The sequence below is a fragment of the Pelecanus crispus genome, chromosome 4 (assembly GCF_030463565.1).
Source record: "Pelecanus crispus isolate bPelCri1 chromosome 4, bPelCri1.pri, whole genome shotgun sequence".
Lineage (NCBI taxonomy): Eukaryota > Metazoa > Chordata > Aves > Pelecaniformes > Pelecanidae > Pelecanus > Pelecanus crispus.
Genome location: NC_134646.1, coordinates 53,209,070 through 53,225,660, shown reverse-complemented (window position 1 = coordinate 53,225,660; position 16,591 = coordinate 53,209,070). Strand labels below are relative to the sequence as shown.

The following is a 16,591-nucleotide window of genomic DNA, read 5'->3' as shown; positions in this document are numbered from 1 at the left end:
TTTGAGGTGCTCCTTACAGAAATAAGGGGGGTGGGAGCAATTACTCATTAACTTTAGATTTTGAGGGCAGACTGCAATTCAGACATCTTTTACTGAAAGAAAAAGTTGTCTCCAGTCTTAAACTGTTTTAAAAGTTTCATTCAACTACAATGGGATGGTGGTTATTTCTGTACTTAGAGTGAGACTTGTTCAGTTCCAAAAGAAGGAATTCAGCCAATGTTTTTAAAAATAGCTGACTGGCAAGAACAATGAAATGGACATATTGATGCAAAAGTTTGAATATTTTTGTTTGTGACTAGCAGTACTAAAGCATATGTACCTGAATACAAAATACTTGCCTGAAAAAGAGGATTCATACTCCTTTTTCAGCTCCTCTACTTTTTCTGAGTGGCTGTTTTCAAGTTCCAGCTTAAAGTTTTCATGTGTGATATTTAAGTTGTCCACCTGCAACAAGACAACGTGATTCCCCCTGCCCCCAGGTGTCAACTTAACCCTTGTTTAAAGTACTGTTCTAAGGGCTTTACCCAGTATGTCAAGCATGTTTTAAATAGTCTAGGTAGTACTTAACAGATAGTCACAGGAAAAGCTAAGCACACAACACTTTGTCGTGGTTTAGCCCCAGCCAGCAACTAAGCACCACGCAGCCGCTCGCTCACTCCCCCTACCCTGATGGGATGGGGGAGAGAATCGGAGGAGTAAGAGTGAGAAACACTCCTGGGCTGAGATAAGAACAGTTTAATAATTGAAATAAAGTAAAATAGTAATGCTAATAGTAACAGTATAATAATGATAATAATAATAATGATACACGAAGCAAGTGATGCACAATGCAATTGCTCACCACCCGCCGACCGATACCCAGACAGTTCCCGAGCAGCGATCGCTGCTCCCCGGCCAACCCCCCCCAGTTTATATACTGAGCATGACGTCATATGGTATGGAATAGCCCTTTGGTCAGTTTGGATCAACTATTCTGGCTGTGCCCCCTCCCAGTTTCTTGTGCGCCTGGCAGAGCATGGGAAGCTGAAAAAGTCCTTGACTAGCATAAGCAGTACTCAGCAACAACTAAAAACATCAGCCTGTTATCAACATTCTTCTCCTACTAAATCCAAAACACAGCACTATGCCTGCTGTTAGGAAGAAAATTAACTCTATCCCAGCCGAAACCAGGACACACTTAATAGATGAGAACGATGCCTTACAGTTCACTGCTACCAGCGGGATGATGTATGCATCTGTCACACACATGGAGTTGTTGCAAAGCAAGGTCACAGGCCAGGGGAGTCTTTATAAATCTTAAAGCTTAAGCTGCCTCAAATAATCCAGTGGAGCTCCAAAAGTCACTGCAGCTTGCAGAACACAAGGAATCTCCACCATGTTTAAACACAAGCTTAAGATCTGGACAGCTTAGCGTGGTAATATTTTTATAGTTAGAACAAAGTGGAGTTTCACATTAGGTAAAATAACCCCATTATTAATCAAAAAACCAGTATTATCTGAAGACTTATTTGTAACAGAAAGCAATTGCTAGAGAACATTTCTACTTTGTCACAAACCTGCTCCTGGAGTTGCGCTTTGTACTTTTCGGCTTCTTCAATGCAAATACTTTGGAGTTTCTCACATTCTGCAGTGTAAAACTGTTTAAGCCTCTCCTCCAGCTCAGCTAAATCATTGTGATGTTGCTGGTTTAACTTCTGCAAAAATCCTTCATAAGCAACTTGCAGTTCATTCCTGTCTCTCTCCAATTTCTCACAAGCTGCAGAAGTGGTTACTGAAGATGTCAAAAGAAAAAAAAGTAATTGGATCAAGTTCAATGCTAACTTCACCATCTTTGTTACAAGTATTAAAGATAGCGAACACTCTGCACAGCAAGTTATACAAATATAGTTTATCCATGAAATGAGTGCCACCTCCAAGGACAAACATCTTTGCAAAAATACAGAATTCAGTGTTTCTTATACTGATAATTAATTGAATCTAGTTAACCTAGGAACCCATATAGAAAGCACAAGCGTGGCAGTTTGTCATTAACACAGAAGAATGAATGTCTCATGAGAGACAATGGCGTGCTCCAATAAAAAAATTAATTGGATTTGCTACTTCACCTAATTTCATCCCATTTCAGTAGCATATTTGTCAGAGTACTTCACTTTTTGACATATAAACCACTTAGCTAAATTTGAAAATCTTAATACCCTGAAGACCATCCATTCAACATGTTACTCACACTCAGATATGCAGCAGAGAAGCAATTCTAGCCTGACATGGACTGCCCATGGACTGAGCGATACGTAACTGCCAATCTGAAATGTACTGCTAATATGCATATGCCCAAGGTATTTAAATATGCAAGATACAGAATAGTTTCACCAGAAAGTGCAAAGTATTAGGAAAACAGAAAGAAATGCTGTGTAATTCTCTTTATATTAACACTGGTCAGCTAAGAAGACTACCTAGGTTTGTCTCCCCATATTTACAACTGATTAAAAGGCAAAACAAAAGTTAGTAACTTGTACTTTTGAGTTTGAAACTTCGCATTCCCAGCTCCAGCCAGCCAGGCCTGAATAGGAGGCATAATTTTCCTACTGTTAACATGACTGGAGCAAGCGCCTTATGCAGTTCCAGCTGCATCTAAAGCCTGGAAGCAAGGTGAAACAGGACCTCGAACACAAGAGTGTGGTCAAAGCAAAACTGCTTCTATACAGACTCTAGTGCTTTGTTTTAAAATAAGTTAGCCAGCTGAGTGTCTAATTAAGAGAAAGATCAACTAAAACATTAACTTGATCTTGAATCAAATACAGCAGAAGTCATGCATACATGCATTTTATAGCAGCTTGGCACACTGCCCAAACAGTATAAATATCAACTCTATGTAAAAGCATGGGAAGATTCAAGGATTTTTGTACAGGCGGTGAAGGAAATTTTCACTACAGCCGTGACTGAGCCTTAAGATACATAAATTACAGTATCTTGAAGGACCAATTCCCAAAGCAGCAGTGGGCTCTGCTCTAGGGAAAGCAGCCTGCCCCAGCAGAGCGCCTCAAGTGACGCACGTGTCTGTCAGATGCCCTCTTTGCTACGGCTCATCAAGAGCAAGTGAGTAACTTCACGACTGATACTTGCACTCTCTTAAGGAAACTGAAGAAGTCTTGGCCCTGCTGCCATTACTTGGAACCTGCAGTTGAACTAGAAAGTGTAAGAGTGAGCTGTACTGCATGGAAATCAATCTGCATGTGCGTCTACCTGAATTTGTTTTAACAGGAGGCTTAGCTCTGCGCTAGGTCTGTGTGAAAGATCTGCTGATCAGGACAGATTCAAGCCACGCTGTTCATCCCGTGACTGGCAACAATGCAACTAAAGGCTCAACTGAAATGCACCACACAACCCAGGGAAGTGCTTGAGTCACCATCCCTGGAGGTATTTAAAAAGATACGTAGATGTGGTGCTTAGGGACATGGTTTAGTGGTGGACTTGGCAGTGCTAGGTTAATGGTTGGACTTTACGATCTGAAGGGTCTTTTCCAACCTAAACAACTCTATGATTCTCTGCAACCCAAGCAGATTTCACAGTTTTCTATACTTTCCATACCACCATCAAGAAAGATTTTTATTTCCTCATCTTTATTCCTTCCACAAACTTCTATTATAACTCATCCCTTTAGGGAAAAAAAAAAAAAAAGGAAAAACTAGCATTTGCACTTCTATTGCATCTCATTGGCATAACGTTATTGAATATATATGCTTGTATTGTCACGTTTTTGGGGAAGAGGAAACATCATAGGCAAGGGACATTATTTTATAACGCAAAGAACCAGGCAACGAGCCAAATGGAGACATTACACAGCCAACCACATGCAGAACGGATCTGACCATCTATAGCAGAGTAAGAGGGGTATAGCTGAGAGGCAGGCAACTCACATGCCTCATTTGAGATAACTGTAGCAAAATGCTTCAAATGATCCACTTTAAAACCACCAGAGGAAGAAGCAAGCACCCAATTCTTTATTTGTAAGGCCAGAGCCATTTGTCTCCATTTAGCTACAAGAATGTGCTGCCTATCACTGTCTTATCTCTAAATGTCAGCACACAGAACTTCAGATGATGCAAAACACTTCAGAAATAAAAAGCAAATAGCAAACCACGCCTTTGTCAAAGAAAATAGACACATAAATTCTTGTTCCACCAGTTTGCAATTGATATTCATGATAAGACTAATTTTACAACAGCAGACCAAAACTTTTAAAACTTGCACTGGCAGTTGAACGTTGTGTTACCTTGAAGGTAATGCCCGGCTTCTGCAAAGCCAGAGCTGCAGTGCTTTCCTGCGGACCGCAAACCTGACCTGAATCCTTGCCATCCAAACAAGGAGCAAAACCACCATACCACCAGTAAGCTCCCAGTATCATGGTGGTGCAAGAAACTGTGCATGTGAAGCTTCAGCAAAAGCACCACCTGAAGAACTGTCAATTTGAAATTATCATTAATTCCTGTAAAGCAAAATTTGTCCCCATGCTTGAGATTCAAGTGTAAGCAGCAAGTATTTTGCACAGCTCTATCCATCTCCAGACTGAATCATGTATTTTATGACTGTACTGCCTTGTTTTAAGAAAGGGACAAGCCATGAAAAAGGCAACTAATTCCTCAGTTCGGCCACTCATCCACTGCAAGGGGATGCTGCAAAACTCCTGACTAACCAAACTTGATGGCTACTCAACTTAAAGAGTTTTCTCATTGAACCGGTGCTTAATTTTGAAGAAAAATTTGTAACTGGAACGTGTGCTCGTCCAGTAGCACACACAAAATCTCTATTTCAACTTCCCATCCACTTCAGAGGCACTTGGAAGGGCATGCTTCAGAGTTTTCGTATGCGACTACTGTGCTTCCTTTCCCTTCTTAGAGTGCTTCCCTCCACAATTCTGCATCTTAATTATGCCACACATTATAAGAGACCACAGACCTTCAGCAAGAAGACAACAGGAGACAAATGGTCCAACAGCATTTGAGAGAAAAATCGAGCCATATAGATGAAAAGATGCACTATCCATTTGTCCATTAAGTTTGTTCAATCTCATCTGTAACACTAAATAGTTTTAAGCTTTAAGGACAGAGCATATACAATGGTGTGCTTGGCAGCCAGAAGCAAGATTTACTTCTCTATTCAAATAGCAAAGCTATTAATATTTTTCTTCCACTTGCTTGTCCCAGCCTCTCCTCCCAATCATACAACACTGTCTCTCCCTATATTATTACAACAGGGAGCAACATTAATCTGTATTCTTAGGCTTCTTAGCACCTGTTTATTATAAATGAAGAGCCTGGTTCTTTTGGGCAGAACCACGACCTCTGGCAATCAGAGGAAGTTTCTGAGATTTGGTACCAGTGTAGCTTCAGATCAGAAAAGCTATTTCTGACATGTAAAATTAACATTTGTCTGCAGTAGTTAGCAATGGCCGCTTGCATCTTGGGTATTTCATTGCAAAGCTTTATATGTGCCAGAACTCCCCGCAACAGTTCAAACAGGAGCAGATCCAAACCACATGAGTAGTAGCACCAGCTAAAAGACAGGACTACAAAAGTGGCCTTAGTATCCCCTATTTCATATTTTCAGTAAAAGTAGTCAAGAGATAAGAGCTTACGATTGTGCAGTATCTCCTTCTTACAAAGTTTAGTTTTTTCTTATTCTAATTATAAAACAATTCATCATCCAATTCAGTCCTTATGGCTAAACTGCTTACAGAAAAACATTTTTCAACTTACATTCCCCTAAAAGTTGCCATAACCATAGCTCTAAGCAGATAAAACGTAATGGATCTTTTTTTGAATCCTGAATTGAAGTGTTTTGAAACAAAAGTTATCTTCACAAAATTGTCTAAGTCACTCACTGGTCTAGCTACGATTTATGAAAAGCCATTCGACTATCTGACATTTTGAAACAGGTCACTAGGACAGTAAACTAGCAGCATTTTAATAGACAGGGGGATGTGAAAAGGGGATAATTATCTGAAAACATCAAATATTTAGCATGGTGTTATGTCACAGCACATAACACTTTATTGCTCTTACTTTACCTTTCACATTGCAAGATCTATTGTATATGTTCTGTTGATTGGCAAGCCTAGTGTAGACAAAGGCTTATTTCCTTCTCCATATGCTATTTTTTAAAAAAAAATTTAATCTAATAATTAATTCATGGTTTTGGCAGATTCTCAATATTGGAAACTCTTCTACCCAAACATGCTTTCAAGTTTATGACCGAGTGTCTCCCGGTGTTATGCTTCTATAATGACACTAACAGTACAGGATGTTAAGCCACATTTCATATTTTTGTTCTTAGGCAAGTAAAAACAAGGCAGGTAGACCAAAAAAGCATGCTTTAAGCTACATTTAAGTGTGTATGGTTGAATACATATGCGAAGCATTCATTCAGATACCTGCCAGGAGTAAGTTCCTATCCTCTAATGCTGCAAGCACTACAGTGTCAGCAGGCAGGCAAGCATATGACTTGTGGCAAGTTAGGCCCTGCCCCAAATAACTGATAGAAATGTCTACCTACTATGAAGTTTTTTTAAGGATCACCAAAACCCAAAAACCACATTCACTCCATCTGTCCATAAAACACAAGAGTCTTTTTTTTTTTTTTTATCCCAACCTCCAAAACATTTTAAAGGTCATTTATTAATAAAAAGTAGCATGAAGGTATTTAAAAAAAAATATCGTTTATCAATTGCAATGCAGCAAATAGAGGGGAGAGAGAAGCTGGGCATTTGGCTGGCTGTACAGGATACACGCAAGCCTCTCCAGCCCACTGAAAAAGGCTCACGAACAGCAGTTTTCAAAGGGCCGAGGCAGGCATGGGCTGAGTCAGCTCTGCACCTGCTGTTTTGTAGCAGGACTGAGCTGGATCATGTCCAGCACAGTTGCAAAGAGGCTCCAAAACAATTTGGAGTGCAATTAATTTAGAGGAGTAGTTTCATACCTCTCAAGAAGTACGCAGCTCTTGCAATTTCTACTTACGTAATTAAGCAGGTAACTAGAAATAATTTATGCACTAGCTTGCATCTCAGTAAGAAGAGAAACAGGTGACAAACAGGACATCTGTACCTGGTCCAGGCTCCCAGAACCAAGGTGTTTACATTCAAACCACAAAGTTTAGTCTTTGTGGCTCGAGACTTTAAGGAAACCCAAGGTCAGAACCTGACTGTTAATGGATTTGAACTCCTTTAGAAAAGCCCATCCGCACACACATCATCACTGCTAACCCCCACACGTGTTTCCAGCTACCAAGAGCAGAAAGCAGCGTCTGGTAACCATCCTCCCCATGCTCTGCATGGCCACATGGTCCCTGCCAAAGGCAGGTTTTGGGATCATAATGCAAATTTAAATCATTAAACAAAAGGTATTTTGGTAGAAAGGGTCATACAGAATAACCTAGCAAAACTGGCAATTTGGCTGCAAGCCAATTTGGTTTTGCAGGGTAAACCAAGAGGCTTGGGAGCACACACAATCACAATGCAAAGCAAGAAATTGAGGAGTCCAAGTGTGCAGGGCGCAAGCTGCAGGAGACTTCACATTCCTCTCAAACTCAGCAACATGCAGGGCACAGACTACACCGAGCCCGGCACACCGGGTTCCTCTTCCTAGACTGCCTGTTCCCAAACTGCAAGGCAACATGCATTAAAAACACAGCAACTCTGACTCCACAAAATGTGTACATGTCCACACAGCCAAAATAAGATTAAAACTGTACTTCACTTTCTGAGCCAATCTGTGCCTACATCATACTGTGAATCAAAATTCACAGTACTTGCAGCAAAACAGCCTATGGAAATCTTAAGTTCTGCTATATCTATTTAACAGTGGCAATAGAAAGCTGATTAGCAGGTGTGTATTTAAACAGATTATTTTCAGCTGAAGCTACCATTACAAGAATGCTTTTCTCACACCTTGTCAACAAATGAAGTCTGTCTGGCTTACTTTATTCATTTAACTTTTTCTTTTTTAAAAAAAAAATCTTTTTAAAGCTAGATAGAATCGAAGACCCGTGTAGTTTCTCATTTCTGCGATTAAATCCACTTCCTTTACATGCTGAGGAGTACAGACAGGCTAGACATGTGACATGGTTAAGACAAAGGAGCTGCATGAAGAGAAAAGCTTCACTGAAACCATGGTCTGGAAACCTTACAAAGGGAAGCGAGCCCGAGGCTGCCATTCAGATGCTCCTGCAGAGCTGACCCAGTAAGATCAGCTCTACGAGGGGAACAGCCGACAACCTCCTCCAGCATCGCTGGCTGACAGCTCTGTGCACTCGGCTGTCACAGATCCATCAAGCTCAGTTGCATCTGATGTTTTTTTTCTGGTTATCAACCTACTGAATGACATATTCTTGCCATGGGAGGCTCACATATTGAGCTCAGCAGGCTGTTAAACTCGATACCTTCCTGCTTTGATTATGGGAAGCTCATTTAAGAGTGAGACACTCTTAGAACTAAGCTTTTTAAAAAAAAAAAGTGGTAATGGGTAAAAGTGCTGGCTAGCTTTTGGTCTGCCTAAGCTGAATTTTCCCTCTCCTGATAAGTGACATGGTACCTAGGTTGATAAAGGAAAAATAATATTGAAGATGCAAGCACATGGAAGAATAGGGGCTTTCTTCATCTGATAGCAATCCTCCTGAAGTCATTTTCATGCTAAGGTAAACAAATGGGTTTACCCAGAAAGTCACCTGTATGTACATAAAAGCAATAAATCTAGTTTATAATGTGTACAACACAGCTTTGCAGGAATGCAGGAAGCCCATTTCCACACTAACACTCTAGATTTGTTGTTGTCACTTTACAGTGACAGAAGTGCTGGCTGCAGCTGGTGGGGGACACAACCCTCCACCCCGCTCCTTCCCCTTTCTCGGCTCCGGCACCAGACACATGCTGAGCCAGGCCAGGCAGCTTTGGCAAAACAGCGCTTCGAGCCGCTAGTTTTCAGCTGGCTTCGGTCCCCAGGCAGCTCACCGCACGGCGCAGCACATGGCTGCCCGGGCAGCAGCGCTGGCACAAGGCAGGACAGAGGGACACAAAGGCAGAGGAAGGCCAGGCTCTTCCAAAGCCAGCCCCTACTCGAGACCTGCCCAAAACAACTGCGAAACTGCAATCCAGGTGCTTCAAGGTTAAAAGATGCAGCTTGACAGATGCCAGACTGCACCAAGCTCTAGAAAAGCCTCAGCTTTTTAGTACTAAGCTTCCAAGAAAGAAAGCGCTACACATTTCTGCAGTGTCTTTGGTACTCTATTTCAGGCTTTCTCTGCTTGTGATACTCCCCATTCACACATTTGCAGTTTTATGCAGCATCAAATAAGCTCCCAGACAGCTGCATTTTAACATAACCCTCTAAATTGGTCGACAGTTAATAGTGACAAGCAGAGAAGCTGTGCTCTGTTGCTTCAGCTGGGGGACAGGGAGACCCCTCCCTCCCCACCAAGCTTCCAACTCTGAGTAGTTGCCAGGGAATGCCCGCCTTATTAATCAGCACTAAAAATTAAATCTGAACATAAAATGCACCACCTGCATGTAATAAGACCTACATTCACACTCAAGTTTGCCTGAAATGATACTCAACTTTACAAGCATGTGAAAATAAACATTGCCAACTTTTCAATAAGTGACATATCTGAAACTGCTCCACACATCTTACTTCTGCTTTCAAAGATATTTTTTTTTTCTCCTTTCTTTTTTAAAGGGGCTTCATCATAACAAAAGCATGCTTTTATGAAATGCTAGCTTCACTTTTAAGTGCTATCATTTTCAATCTAATGATTATTTGCACTCCACAAGATGATTCTGCTTTGAATTCAAATAAATTATATGAAGTTACCATTAAATGCAGCTAAATCAAGCTTTAAAGTTAGCAAAACCAGCCCCTGCACATTATAGCTCAATTTCATATTACAGCTTTTCACTAGGATGAGTTCAAAGATTTAATCTCATTAGCCTGATAGCATTTCCTTCTGTTAATTTTACACTCATTCACCTACAAGCCACCAAGGCAAAATGCACATTTTGCGCAGTGTATTTTACAGGTTTATGGATTTTTGCCAGCAAATCTCTAGAAGACAGTGTACAAATAAGTTAGGGACCAAACACAAGTATATATACCATCAGCCATCCTCCCATTTTTAAGACAGCGAGTGCTTTGGTCACCAGACACATGTTTTGCGAGGAGGCCCCGCTAGGCGCAGTCAGATCAGTGCCAGGAATTCGGTGAACCTGGGGTCATGCTGTCAGGGCTCCAGAGAAATGCAGCGATTAAAGCATCTGAGCAGAATTCAGTCAGGGAACTAAATGACTGCCATTACAATACCAGGGCATCTGTCTCTCTGCAGATCTGTTTCGCTGCATTTCCGTTCTCACGAAGAACACAAAAATACATTCTTACCTAGTTCTCCTCGAAGGTTAACTAGTTCTTGAGACAACTCTTTATGCTGTTTCAGTGCTTCCTCCCTCTGCAAAGAAAAAAACCAAACAAACCCAAACATTTGGTTACTAGTGATCTGAGCAGGGCACCTTCCAATAATTAGCTTGCATGTGTTCTGTAGGAAAACAAGAGGCAGGAGCAAGACGCCAAGATATGAATCATTTAGGATAACAGTTCTGCTGTTACAAAATACACAGATGTTCTTCTGTTGTTAAGGAAGTTATACTTTAAAACAAAGAATAGCTTTTTCCAGGATAACACTGCAATTAAAATCCGACTTTGCAGCAATTAATTATATATTTTATGATGGGTGTAGCAACATAAGCCTCCAGAACAAATCAACTAATAGCTGTCAGGGGCACAAAAGTACAGTATATATGTGAAAGAGGCATGCATTAAATATTTACCTTAAGCTTAAACACAGAACCAAAAACTTTGCTAAACGCTCAGTCTTCCATGAAGGAAAGGCACAGCCCTGTTCAAAGTTGAATACAACCCACACCACTGCTTGCAGTTCTTAAAATTAAGATAGATGATGTTTCTTATGATGAGAGAATCAGAACAAATCTGTGCCTAAAACAAGCAGAAGCACCCATCTCCCTGCTTTGCCTAGGAGGTGCGCCTCAGCCAGGGGAAGGCAGCCGGCCAGGCCCCTCCGCCCCCAGACCCGCACCCTGGGGAGAAGCGCGGGTACCACGGCTCAGCGGCAGGTGCCTCGCGCCCATGGCCGTGCTGCAGAGGTGACGAAGTCCAGGCTTCCCGCTGCCAGGGTGCTTTCACCTTGCTGACAGCTGACCTCCTGTCCAGCTCCCTGCCATCGGAAAAGCGCTGCGAAACAAATCCTGATTACCCTTGCTGCAGCACACTGAGAATAGAGGCACAGTTTGCTGCTAGAGCAGCCCATCTTCCAGCTCCGGCAGCCCCCCGCGCGGCCCCCCGGCACTCATAGGCGATGCGCAGGTGGTGGCACCACCAGCCAGGCTGGTCTGGCCGTGGCTGAGCAGCAACGCTGGACCTTGCCTCCGCAGGTTATCTTACTTCCGCGCCGAACGCTCCCGACAGCGGCAGATACTGCAGCTTCTGCAATTGGCACAAGCAGCCAGCGATTACTTAAAGCCACAGCCCTTCTTTTATGAAAGGCGAGCTCCAGACATTAGACCCATCGATCGCCGCTCACTCAAACGGCAGCCGGGATCGCGACGGGAACGCTGCCCTTCTCTGTGGATAATGGAGCTTATTTTTAGCTGTTTTGAGCTCGCTATACACTGCTTTCACACTTAATTTGTTGATGCAAAAATAAGCCACGGGAGGCCTGAGCTGAACAGGAGAGCCACAGATACAGCAGCTTTGCTGCTGTCGATACCCAGGCTTACGTTCACAGCCCCTGCTCACGCAAAGAGCTTGAAACTCATTTTGCATGCTTTTCCTTCAGCTAGGATACGTTAGAGACAAAAACAATAATAATGCACTGCCCCAAAAATCACTTAGACTTTTTCCATTAGCTACTACACAACTGATCACGGTAGATGAGTTTGCACACTGGCAGGGCCACACCTGCACCTGGTTTTCCCCAGGGGAAAACTCACCTTTACAGCAGGTTCCCCATTTGCCCCGGTCACTCTCGCCACAGCCTGACCCCAGCCTAACATCAGCACTCACTCACCAGGTCGCCCCGTTAAGAGCACAATGTCCTGGAGGTGGGGAATACTCACTGCATGCCTGCAGAACAAATAAAGCAGTAAAATACACCGTTCTTAAGAAAAAAATGAAGGGAATGAGCACCCAGAAACCAGCCATGTATTAAGGTCTGACACAAAACTAAGCAAAATGAGTAATTTTTATGCTATGCACCCTCATCTGCTGCAAGGTATAGGAAGTTATTCTGCAGCTGAAAAGGCTGGTTAGAAGAATGGGCCAGCCCTTTACAAGAAATATTTTTATTTTTGACCTTGTATGGAAAAGATCCCCTTTTAATCACTACAGTTTAAGCAGTCTTAACAGTTATTTGGACACTGACACACTGCTAGGGGTATTAAGTAGCTGCGTTGCAGTTTTACATTAAGCACTTAGAAGCTTTTTTACAGTGACAGTGGGAGAAGATTGAAAACCACGCCTTGCCCTCCGCAGTGAATTCTCAGGGGAGCAGAGCGCTCAGTTATTGAAAGGACTCGCCCTGCTCTTCCCTGCTTCCCTGCTCAGGAAGGAGAGATGAGTCATCTCGCTCCTGTTCAACACCAGTTCCCACTACGGACACAGCATCCAATGATGAAAACCTGAATGCGGCAGTGAGGGTATCTGAGCCACATCTAGCACGCTGGGACACAACCACGTAGTGGATTTGCAAGCAAGTCAACTATCAAAGCACTTCTATTTTCATGCTGCAGCCTCCTGATGCGATTTTCCAAAGCTTTTACCATAACCTTGTCCATTACTAAATTAGTGTATAAACACACTTAGAATTTTTTTTTTAAATATGCCCCTCCCCTTGGTTTGCATATTCATTCCTTATTCTAATTCTCAAAAAGTCATCCTTGAACCCGATTTCTTGCAGCCCACTCTTAGTAAAGCGTCTCAAATTTTCCCCCCTCAGCCTAGCGGCTGGACCACACTGCAGACCCTTCGGAAACACTAATGCTTTTGGTTAGTGTTTCCAAAAGGCCGGCTTCATGGTCCACACATTCTGTATTTGTTTTTAGTTAAAGCAATTTGATGAGAAAAGGGCATATGAGATCAGGATATACTAAGGACTGACAGAGGCTGAGACTAAAAACCCAAAATAAGGTAGAATAATGCTGCCTTACTAATTTTTTTAAAATGTTTCTTGCTTTCTGCTGCTCTTAAGTCTTTTTACTTTTTACTGGTGCTTTTTAACCTTGTGCCTCAGGCTCCAGCTTCTCTGTTCATAGTTTTGCAAATCAAGAAATCCAGATAGACTTGTATCATCACCACCTGTTAAAGAACATATTCAGAAACAGCTAGCCATAGAGACTGCCAGCCTAAAAGAGTAAGTTGCTCATATGGTTAAGCAGCCACATGAAGTAGTCAGACTGACTAGCAGTTAATTTAGCACTCTCCCCTACGTTCTGAGAGAACTGAAGCTCTAAGTACAGACGTCTTCCCAAGAAAACATGAAAGTTTCCAAGACCTGAAACTTAAGTGCAGTGAAATACCAATGACCACTTGAATAATCCAGTAAGGGCCATCTTCAGTATTTAATTTAAGGACAGGTATGCACATGCTTTGGGCTGGAATATTGAGCAATCTTTAGTTTATGCTTTACAAGATTCTAGTTGAAACATCAATACCAGAAATTGAAAGAGCAGAACTGAGTGGGAGCATACAGGATCAAGCAATTTTGGCATTGTTCATTTGTTCAGATAAGCCTGGCCATAGGGATCATCCTTGCTTAGTTGTCAGAGACTCAAAGGGGGTATTCATACCAATTTAAAGCTGTTTCTAGCACAATTTATGAGTTCATGCTAAGATCATACAGGATGACTGGGTACCTGTTTTTCTTATGTCAAAAGAATCTATTGTAGGTACACAAGAAATCCAGTAGAGCTTTAGCTAAAACATTGTCCCTACCATAAAAATGGAAGCTGTAGGAAGGAACAAGAACAGAGTTTGGGGCTTTGCCACAGGCAGTATCAGGGTGGCAGACCTCTGCTATTGGATGCTACAAAAAGAATTCTCAGCATAAAGGAGGAGACTTGGACATTTCTTGTTCTGTGAAAGATCAGGCAGTTAAAAATCCTTCACATGTTTTGAAAGTTTGACAAGTAAGTTCAGGGGCATGTGTGCTCCACAGCAAGGACTTGGGAAGGTGAGGTATGCCCCACTATAACTGGATGGAAAAAGAAGAGGTCAACATAGGGGAGGTCCAAGGTTGGAGAACATGACAGTCTCAAGATAACAAAAATGACCAAGTCAGGAATGGAATAAATGACAAAATTTCTCATTCATGTTTGTGTTATGGCAGTTACGCAGCCCAGTTACACACTTAAGAGTATTTTTCCTGGCAATCAGCTATTTTGGCTACAGCTTGAGATTCAAACAGGCCAGCCTAGCGTCATTTTAGATATAAACAAGGGTGAAGTGCATCAACATCTGAAGAGTTTCCATTGCTCCGCTTTAAAAGGAGGAAGCTCTACAAAAGTCCACACCCCAGAACGAACAAAAAATGTATTTATACCAACCCCGCAAGCAGCGTACCTATACCAAATCTTCACTTGAGAAAGACATGAGATACCTCCAAGAGCTCAGCTTATAAGCAGTTGTCAGGCTGGAATGGATGGGTATTCCTCAAGCATCCCACAGCTCCTTTGCAGACCGCAAATCCAGGAGCATGCAGTTTTATGGCAAACTGGCAACTCTTGTTTCCTAGAGAGGATATGCAACTAGCCAGACTAACCGTTTCAGGTTTCCCAGCACAGTCCTGCTGCTGGCCAGGTGAGGTGGCCCTGGTGTGGGAGCCCCATGCTCTGCCTGCAGGCCAAGGCTTTGAGAGCCACGGATACGCTGTGCCTGGCCAAACAGCCCTACTCACCTTTTGCAAGTTTTTCCTCCATGTTAAGAGCTGCAAGTCCTTCAACAGCTACTCAATTGTAAAAGACCAAACCATGGCAGAAAACAGGTTTTGAGTATGCATGTCCAAATAAGCTAACACCGCCCACCTGGTAGTAATTATCCACACATAACTGTTCACATTTTAAACTACCACACTCCTTCTGGAAACAAAACGTGTACCCTTTTGGAGCTGATCTTAAGAGAAAAGAATTCACAAGAACCAGTACTGAAAAGTTCACATTTATATACCAAAGTATTGGGGGGTTGGTTTGGTTTTTTTTTCTTTATTTCAAGCAGCTATGTCATTCCAATAGCTGTGTGATAAGCTACTTAACCACAGTTGCCTAGTCTACCCCATGCAACATATTGCCTCCTCTAGGAGCTCTGTGGCAATTCAAACTTCTTAGCAAGCTTCTGTCATTTAACAAAACCCTCTCACTCAATTTTTCATCCTCAGATTAATGTTTCCAGATCTTCCTCAAAATTGTACTCATGTGAAGCCTTATATATCTTCTATCCATTAACAGGTTCTGAAAAAGCATTATGCACTGCCCAAACCAAAAACTACAAAGCACTAGGTACACTGCAAAGGAACAGATACAACCCACTTCTAGGTCCTGAAATATCCCATGGAATCAGGTCATGTCATGGGACTTTTCCCATGACACAAACATATAGCAACCATACTGGAACATTCCCCTCTTAATGCTGGGATGCGACGTGGTCCCTGCCCAGAGAATCATAGAATCGTTTAGGTTGGAAAAGACCTTTAAGATCATCCAGTCCAACCATTAACCTACACTACCAAGTCCACTCTAAGCCAATCAAGGCTAGACTAGACTAAACCACGTCCCCAAGTGCCACATCTACCCATTTTTTGAACACTTCCAGGGATGGTGACTCCACCACCTCTCTGGGCAGCCTGTTCCAATGCTTGACCACCCTTTCCGTGAAGAAATTTTTCCTAATTTCCAACCTAAACCTCCCCTGATGCAGCTTGAGCCCATTTCCTCTTGTCCTATCGCTAGCTACTTGGGAGAAGAGACCAACACCCACCTCACTACAGCCTCCTTTCAGGTAGTTGTAGAGAGCAATAAGGTCTCCCCACAGCCTCCTCTTCTCCAGACTAAACAACCCCAGTTCCCTCAGCCACTCCTCATAAGGCCTGTGCTCCAGACCCTTCACCAGCTTCATTGCCCTTCTCTGAACACGCTCCAGCACCTCAATGTCTTTCTTGTAGTGGGGGGCCCAAAACTGGACACAGTATTCCAGGTGCGGCCTCACCAGTGCTGAGTACAGGGGGACAATCACCTCCCTGCTCCTGATGGCCACACTATTCCTGATACAAGCCAGGATGCCATTGGCCTTCTTGGCCACCTGGGCACACTGCTGGCTCATGTTCAGCCGGCTGTCAACCAACACCCCCAGGTCCTCTTCGGCCAGGCATCTTTCCAGCCACTCTTCCCCAAGCCTATAGCGTTGCATGGGGTTGTTGTGACCGAAGTGCAGGACCTGGCCCTTGGCCTTGTTGAACCTCATACAGTTGGCCTCGGCCCATCGGTCCA

At 42.8% G+C, this 16,591-nt stretch overlaps 1 protein-coding gene across 5 annotated transcripts in view; it reads right to left on the bottom strand.

Annotated features, from left to right (window-relative positions):
- Positions 1-16,591, bottom strand: part of MTUS1 (microtubule associated scaffold protein 1) — a 95,484-nt gene that overhangs the window by 6,234 nt on the left and 72,659 nt on the right. For 4 of the 5 annotated variants that reach the window (XM_075709361.1, XM_075709362.1, XM_075709363.1 and 1 more), the window contains 3 exons: positions 10,422-10,488; positions 1,557-1,771; positions 339-444 (listed from right to left, as the gene is read on the bottom strand). In XM_075709361.1, coding sequence (XP_075565476.1) covers positions 339-444; positions 1,557-1,771; positions 10,422-10,488 — 388 coding nt within the window. Of the gene's footprint in view, positions 1-338; positions 445-1,556; positions 1,772-10,421; positions 10,489-11,310; positions 11,365-16,591 lie in introns of those variants that run through there. The other variant, XM_009481960.2, reaches the window with a different exon arrangement.